The following is an 8,430-nucleotide window of genomic DNA, read 5'->3' as shown; positions in this document are numbered from 1 at the left end:
TTACCATTACTCCAGACCACAGCAGGACAGACTCAGTACCCACACAAGGTAACTAGTACATGTGGCCAGTGGCTCTGCAGCCTGGCTAGTTGGCTCAAGTTTTTCCTTCCTATGCTGTATGGAGAAGATGGTGGGGTCTGTTTCTGCAGTCAGAGGTATTGCACCATGTAGGATCCAGACCAGATGGCAAACCACACACCAGCTCTGAGCTGAGAGCACTTGGTACAATGGTACCTAAAAACTGACACAAGCACGGGGAAAACCTTTAAATCTACAGAAAATAGAGGTGGCCAAGAGCAAATAACTAATTGAGCAAGTTGGCCGCAGAGTGTTCTGCGAGATGTCTCCTGTCTGACAAATGCCACCTACCTTCCTGGTTCAGCTAAGCCAGTTCAGCCTCTCATATTCAGCTTCTTCCCCACAGGGCCAGGACTTAGAGATCATGCTCTCTGGTCCAACACAAACACAGCAGGAGTTCTACAGACCTTACCCAGGACTTCTCTCTCACAAGCCCCCAGTACCTTCCCAGACGTATCTTGTTGATACTGCAACCCCAAGCACACGACTTTTAGCAGGATTCCACTTATTCTGGAGACCTGTTAGGCAAATAACTTCGTCGTTGGATACTTCCCAATCTACAAATTTAGCAAAAGCATGTTCTCCTCCATCATCCAGATCATTAAAGGAAGTGCTGGGCAAAAACAGAACAACAGATGTCACTGAATTTCACTCAACAGACCCCTTTCTTTTCAACAGTGAACTGTGAATAACTCTCTGGGTATAATTACCCAGTGGGTTTTGTACCTACCCAAATCCCATGTAGATCATCCTTAAAAGCCACTTGACTGGCATCCTAAGCTCTCCGTCACCATGCCCCTACCCTGTCAGAGAGGAAAACTGAATTATTTTGACCAGATTCTGTTCTTGATGTGCCCACATAGCTCCTGACCACAACTCCACTGTTTACACAGAGTGAGATTATTTGATCCAGCTTTTTGTTTGGTTGGTTGGTTTTTGTTTTTGTTTGGGGTTTTGTTTGGTTTGGTTTTGTGGTTTTTTGGTGTTGTTGTTGCATTTTGTTTATTTATTTGGTTTTGTGGGGTTTTGGGGGGTTTGGTGGTTTTTTTGTGGGGTTTTCTGTTTGTTTGGTGGGGTTTTTTGTTTATTTTTAAAATGTTTTTTGAGGGGGGATTTAACTGCGAGCAGTTCCTGGATTTTGGCCCCGTCCCCATTTTGAAAAGGGGGAAATTCTGCGGGAATTCTCATAGATAACAATGACTAATTCTGGGATAGTTTTGTGTGACGTTCACCACACCGAGAGGGTCTGAAAAAAATCCCATTTGTCTGAATACTTGCATTTTTCTTACTCAAGGCCAGACTTTAGCCCCCATCACCAGCACGGCCTGTGCTCCCCACTCGCCCGCAGCTGTGTCTGAAGGCTCGCACAGAGCGCACGGACGCTGGGCGCCCTCAGCAGCTGCCGTCGTTCCTCCTCAGCGCAGAGCGGCGCGGCACCGCCCGCGGGGAGGACGTTCACACCGCTCCTGCTCGGTGCGTGCCGACAACAGAGCCCCAAAGCGCGGGGCGGGCGCGCACCTGCGGGCCGCTGCTGTACGTGTGAAAGCTGGGCTCAGATAGGTCCACAGCCCCGAGGGGCGGCTCTAATCTCGGCCCCAGCCCCGTTCAGGTCCCGCTGCTGTCGCCGTGCGGGCCCGGCCCGACCCGGCCGGCAGCGCCCTCAGCGCGGGCGGCGGCGCCGCCTAGCGGCGGGCTGCAGGGCGTGCCGCGCTCCCGGCCCCGGGACCGAGAGAGCCCCGGGGAAACCTCCCGCCGCCGTGACACCGAGACAGCCCCGGGGAAACCTCCCGCCGCCGTGACACCGACACAGCCCCGGGGGAACTTCCTCATCGCCCTGACACCGAGACAGCCCCGGGAAACCTCCCACCGCCGTGACACCGACACAGCCCCGGGGAAACCTCCCACCGCCCTGACACCGAGACAGCCCCGGGGGAACTTCCTCATCGCCGTGACACCGAGACAGCCCCGGGGGAACCTCCCACGGCTGTGACACCCATACAGCCCCGGGGGAACCTCCCACCGCCGTGACACCGAGACAGCCCCGGGGGAACCTCCCACCGCCGTGACACCGAAACAGCCCCGGGAAACCTCCCACCGCCGTGACACCGAGACAGCCCCGGGGGAACTTCCTCATCGCCGTGACACCGAGACAGCCCCGGGGGAACCTCCCACGGCTGTGACACCGAGACAGCCCCGGGGGAACCCCCCCACGGCCGTGACACCGAGACAGCCCCGGGGGAACCCCCCCACGGCCGTGACGCCGATATAGCCCCGGGGGAACCTCCTCATCGCCGTGACACCCATACAGCCTCCGGGGTAAAATCGCCCCCCTCGCTCCCGCCCAGTCCCCAGGCCGGCTTCACCGGCTCTCGCAACCTGGAGCTCCGTCTACTCCCGGCTCCAGGGGGACCTTATCACTCTCTACAAGTGCCTGAAGGGACGTTACAGGGAAGACTGGGGAGTGGTCTCTTCTGCTCTGCCTACAGAGAGGACAAGAGGAGATGGCCTAAAGCTGAGACAGGGGAGACTCAGATTAGATGTTAGAAGGGTTTTCACTGTTAAGGTGGTCAGGTATTGGAATAGGTTGCCCAGGAATGTGGTGGAGTCACCACCCCAGAGGCGTTTAAGAGGCATCAGGATCTGGTGCTGGGTGATGTGATTTAGTGGTTTAGGAGTTACAGTGGTAGTGCTGGGTGGATGGTTGGAATTGATGTTCTTTAAAGGTCTTTTCCAACCTTGATGATTCTGTGATTCTTTGTGTTGGCATAGATGCCAGACACAGCTGGGGAGCGTGCCTGAGGCAGCTGTAGAAGTTAGGAGAGCTGGCATTTGCTTCACCAGGACCACAGCTGTTACATAAAGTACCCCAAACAGCACTATGCAGGAGAGAGACCACCCCATTACTCCCATATGTTCACCATCCCCTCTCTAAAGAGACCTAAATGTGGAAACTGTTTATTCCTATTCCCCAAGCCTTCAGCTAACTGCTCCTGCCTTTCCCACAGCTGGGGAAGGTGCTGTTACACCACTACCCAACATGCGCCCAGGTCTAGAGCAGGAGCCCTGGTCAGGGGAGGCTGGACAGGGCTGTTGCTATCTCCCAGCATTGAAAGTGCAGCCCACTGCCATGCGGCAACTTTCCAGTCCACTGCCTTAAAAGGCCAAAACTCATTCACCAGGTAGGAGCCAACACCCACCCAGAGGCTCGGACCCCTGGACTCAGGCTCTGAGGCACATCTTGGCTTTTTGAAGCACAGTGACATGCTCATTTCAGATGGTAAAACAACAGCCTGATTTTTTTATCATCTCTCTCTCACTTCTAGCTCCCTGGTGGCGAGCAAAGATGCTCAGGCAGCCTAACCAGCTGATGACTGCAGAAGGGGTAAGCACAGGGGACAGCCTGCTGGACACGTCACTAAGCCTCAGGAAGACACAGTATCAAAACAGAGAAGGCAGCATTCCTCTCACAGTTCTGTACAAAGGTCAGGTATGAAAAAGGCATCAAAGAAATCAATCAATGCATACATGACAGCATTTATTAGTTGTTTTAACACATCACCCAGTGGCAGATGCACCCAGAGATGAATTGACTCTGGGACTCTTCTGTTCCCAGCCCATGAGATTGGCCATGGGCTGGGACCATTGGCAATGCCTGACCCACTGCAGGACAGAGCTGGACCCTGCTCATCTTTTAGGGTTTGAGGCAGTAGCTAGTCAAGTTAAATAGATGGGTTAATATTGTACAAGAGGCGCACCACAGGTAACAGCCATTAAAGTTCATGGGATTCAGTTCCTTGCATCACAGAGGAGAAGAGAGAGCCCAGGTAGATCCTTTCCCTACATAACCTTAAAAAAGCAGCAGGAGTTTTCCATTTCAGTGCTGTTCCCACCAGCAATCTATTAGGGCTTCCCTGCAAAGTAGCAGCAGTTTTGGGCTCTGTTCTTCCCCAAAACTGGGGAAGAGGGCAGTGCTGCACATGGAGAGGGCAGTGCTGCTTTGAGAGGAGTTTCCCTACCTTTTTTCCAAGAAGAGTCTTGGTGCATGCAGGATTCTATCAGTCCCCAGGAAGGAAGTGAAGCACAAGGCGAACCCAAGTGATGCAAAGAAGGTAAAGCAGAACCACAACCCTGAGGTTTCCAGAGCCCAGCCTCTTCCCCTTTCTCCTGTTACCAGCCTGCCACGACCTGCACCTCACTCTGGCATGCCACCCATTGCAGGGCAGATACACCAAAGGCCAATGTGCAAGTTACTCTGAAGGCTGTTACCCACAGTGATCTCTTCCTAAACCCCATCACACCCATCCTATCAGGCACTTAGGCTCCAGACAGAAGCAAAAAGTTTCCCTTTTTCCTCTCCCTCTCTCCCCACTTCCATCCCAATGTCTTCTTCCATCCCTTGGTTTTAATTCCACTTTGATTTCTGGGTGTTACTCAGGTAAGTTTTCACGAAGAAGTTGGAGAAGAGGACCAATAAAGTGGTATACAAGCCCGATGAAAAGAGAAACAGGGGCCAGGTAACTTGGCAGAGCTTATCATCCTTCCAGAAGAAGATAAAGATGTTAATTATTACAAGTCCTGTAATCTGCGCAATCTGTGAAGTGGTGATTAGCATGGTGATGGAGTGGGGTACCCGGATGCCCATGGCTGCCACAGTGTAGTACAAGTACATCGCAGAATGGATACTGAGGTTTAAGGCTGCATTCCACCCTGCCCCAGCTGGCATAATCTTATAAGCATACCAGGACAAAATCATTGTGAAAAGGTGGTGGTACCAGTGCAGGAAGATGAGCTTCTTTTTCCGGAGAACAATGAACATAGTGTCACCTGGGGTTGGGGAAGAGGTATATCATTAGTCAGGTGAAAGCACAGAAGTTGCACAAGTTTTCACATGAAACAGACCAAGCAAGCTTCAATGCTGAAGCCATTATGTGGTTTGATCCCACCAAAGCCTAGGTTCCCATTGAAATCATCTGTATTGAAGAGGGGACCATTTAGGCCCCCTACCTTCTGGCATTTTTGGAGTATAAGAGCCCCTTGCCCCAGGCTTTCTTTCCCAGATCTACCTGCACTGCATTTCCAGCTGGCTGTTCTTTACTTCTTTTTATGAAAGCTGTGTGGAAAGCCCAGCCCTCCCTGCCTGTCTGCTGCCCCCTCGCCATGGTTGTTCCAGTGCAGAATTGCCTAGTCCAGGCACTGGCCCGGGGATCAAACTCGAACAGTAACATCAGGCTGCAACCCCGTGGAGAGCAAGCATATCATCTGAGTCGAGCAATAGGGAGCAAGGAAATGAGTGACACATGCAAGGCTAAGCAATCCTTTTCTCCAAGTAACATTTGGGCAGAGACCTGTAAAAGAAAATCTGCCTGTCAAAGCAAAGCAATTATAAACACACAGGATAAGGAGAAGTTTCAGACTCACCCATTTCAACAAGTTTGCTCAGTGCAAATAGATATATCCAAAGCTTGGAAACGGGGTGGACATAAAAAGATTGACTACACACTGATTGCTTAAATCCCTTGGTAAGGAGGAGGAAGGCCATCTGCTTCCAGATCCGACAGGCTGCAATGAGACTGCAAGAAAACCAGAGGAGAGCTGAACACTGTGCCCAGGGCCTCAACATAGCCTCTGACAGCTCTGCACCCATGGATATTTAGTTGCCTCCATCTTGATGTTCAGGGCAATCTCAGACACATTTAAACAAACCTGTGTCTTCTTAGACTTCCTAACAAGTTTTAGCCAGGATTTAAAACCTATTCCTGCAAGACAAAGCAGCATGAAAGAGTGCTCCCCTCAGGGAAGCACCCCCTGCTTCCACTGCTTGAAGAGGCACTTGAGCAAAAGCTGCCCCACCTGATGAGAAATGGAGGACAATTTTCCTTATGTCCTGCCTTTCAACATGGGCCCAGAGGTCAGGGAGCATTTATAACCTCCTGTGGCAGGCAACTCCTACAGCTTATGAGAAGAAATACCTTTTTTTTCTTTGTTATCGACCTGTTTCATTAGCACAAGTTTGTCTCTGAACAGACCATGAACAGCTATCCCCTGACCTCCCCTCTCCCACGACTTGTGATTTTACCAACCATTGCTGTACTCTGCCCTGACAGAGGACAACCAGTGTCCCTTTGACCTTGTCAAAGCCAATGGGAGTTACAGAGGCAGTAGTCTAGTTTTTCTCTGTCCCACCAAACAGACAGAAAAAGTTGTGGTTATGAGGGGAATTTTCTAAAATTGACATATGCTAGTTTAAATACAGAGCATGGGCTGAAACATTTTTATGGCCACTGCAGGAAACCTATTCAATAAGACTGGACAGCTTGAAAGCACATTTTAGTTTAATCTTTTGTGCTTCTGTGAGTGCAGCAGAATTTTCCCCACCTCTCACACAACAGGATTGAAGAAATGGGGGAGCAGGGGAGGTGGGTAGGGGAAGAGAAAGAAATCTAAATTTTAAAGAGAAATAGACCTCAAATCAAACTTTAAATTGGCAGGCACCCTTTGAATGAGGGAAGACGTCTGCTCTTGCAGGCTTCACATTCAAATCTACCCACTAATGATTTTCAAGGACTCTCCCCAGAGATCCTTTTGCAACTCATTCTTGCTGGAGTTTTTCTGGTGAGAAATAAATGACTTGTATAAGCAGGTCACTCCCCTAGTTAGAAAGCGTCTTCAAAAGGGAAAATTTAATGTATTTCCCTAGTGATGATGTAGTGAATAACCAGAACTTTCCATCAATCCAGTTCTGAGGAAGGGTCTACAGCTGTCTCCAGATTTAACAAAGGCTCTTACCTGAACAAAGCCAGGCTGAAGGACCACAGGATCAGTGGTCCACGCAGTTTGAAGGGCCTCCGTTCCTTCATGAAATGTTGGATTCCAAAGATCAGGATCAAATAAATAACAGAAAAAAATAAAGACTTTTGCCTGCAAGTAGAGAAGAGGGAACCGTCAGGATAAGACCCAAACTGACCTATTTTTAGCCAGACTTCTGTAGCCCCAGCAAAGTACTCTCACCAAGAAACAAAAGATCTCCCATTCTCATGTGAAAGTTGGGTTTGGTCACAAGAAAGCCTGCCCTGACAGTGAGCAAGCATGAACCCTGAGGACTGCACAAAAGAAAGTGAACTGCTACATCATGGAGATTTCCACAAGACCTTGATAGGACGAGGCAGGTTCTGGTGACCTGTGAGCAGGATCCAAAGCAAATACATCAATGCATCTTATCCCTTTACACGTGAGACTCTACAGGCAGAGGATGTCTGCACAGGATGTCTAAAAAGGCCTGTTTCATGTAAGCTGGAGCCTCAAGTGCCTTGTGTTGTATCCCACACACTCCAAGGCTTTAGTGCAGCACGGCAGGGCTGAGTACCCTATTTGCCAGTGCAAGGGCTGCAGTGGCCATCCGTGGGTGCTCTTTGCCCTCTTGCCACATCACCATCTCCCTACAGGCTGCAGCCCCACCTGCACCACTGTTTGCTCTGCCACAGGTACTGCTGCATCCCATGCTCCGCAGCCTCAGGTACGCAACCAGAGACCCCCAATCTTCTCCTCGGAACAGAAGATCCTCACACTTGTTCTGCTAAAAGCAGCAGGATCCCATAGGGCTACACAGCGTTTGGAATGCACCAGGTCATCAACCTCCTCTCCTCTCACCAATTCTCCTCCATCCATTTCCTGGCTGCTCGGTGATTAAAGTTCTTCTCGAAGTCATACTCCCCCAGCGGCTGCAGCTCCGACGGGTCAATGTTCGCTTCCATATTCAGCATCCCCGGGAGCGACCCGAAACGAGTCACTCCCGCACTCTTCACGGTGGATATAGTCCCGGGAATGCGCTCCGCCCCAACAACACACCGCGGCGGGAGGCGGGACCCGGAGCCGCCCGGTCCGACGGAGAGCCGGAGCCTCCCACTCCTTGTGCTGGGTAAGGAGGGGGAGGCTCTGGTCACTCAGTCAGGCTGAGCGGGAGGTCCTCCCGTTCCCCATCCAGCCCAGCTCATCCCTCAGCAGATGGGCAAGGTGATTCCAACACTGTCACCAGCAGCAGGCAGAAATTCCATTTCCCTGACTGCAGTTAGCTGTTGTTCCTTCTTCACCATAGACTGAAGACTGCTGGAAACTAGATGGGTTCTGGGTAATCTCCCACTGAAGTTCCTGCAGCTGAAAATGGCTCCAGCGCAGTCAAAATCCCCTGAATGCAGCATATCTCATTGCACCCTCTGGTCACTCATCTTGGTGTCTCTCCCAAGTGTCATGTCTTTACGCAGGTGCAAAGCTGCACCCTGCAAAGCTCACAGACTTGGAAGAGGTTTGCTTCATGCAGGCATCACTGCGCCTGCGCACAAGTCATCTGCTGAACTG

The 8,430-nt window shown here is 51.1% G+C and overlaps 1 protein-coding gene across 1 annotated transcript; it reads right to left on the bottom strand.

Annotated features, from left to right (window-relative positions):
• Positions 1–4,479: 4,479 nt before the first annotated feature.
• ELOVL3 (ELOVL fatty acid elongase 3) lies at positions 4,480–7,838 on the bottom strand. Its single transcript, XM_038140991.1, has 4 exons — positions 7,726–7,838; positions 6,865–6,996; positions 5,497–5,648; positions 4,480–4,902 (listed from the first exon to the last, which is right to left on the bottom strand). Exons 1-4 carry the CDS (start codon positions 7,836–7,838, stop codon positions 4,481–4,483), a joined length of 819 nt encoding a protein of 272 aa, XP_037996919.1. The 3' UTR covers position 4,480.
• Between the last annotated feature and the right edge of the window lie 592 nt (positions 7,839–8,430).

Source organism: Motacilla alba, chromosome 6 (assembly GCF_015832195.1).
Source record: "Motacilla alba alba isolate MOTALB_02 chromosome 6, Motacilla_alba_V1.0_pri, whole genome shotgun sequence".
Classification (NCBI taxonomy): Eukaryota; Metazoa; Chordata; class Aves; order Passeriformes; family Motacillidae; genus Motacilla; species Motacilla alba.
The sequence above is the reverse complement of the archived record's forward strand: the minus strand, read 5'-3'. Positions and strand labels throughout refer to the sequence as shown.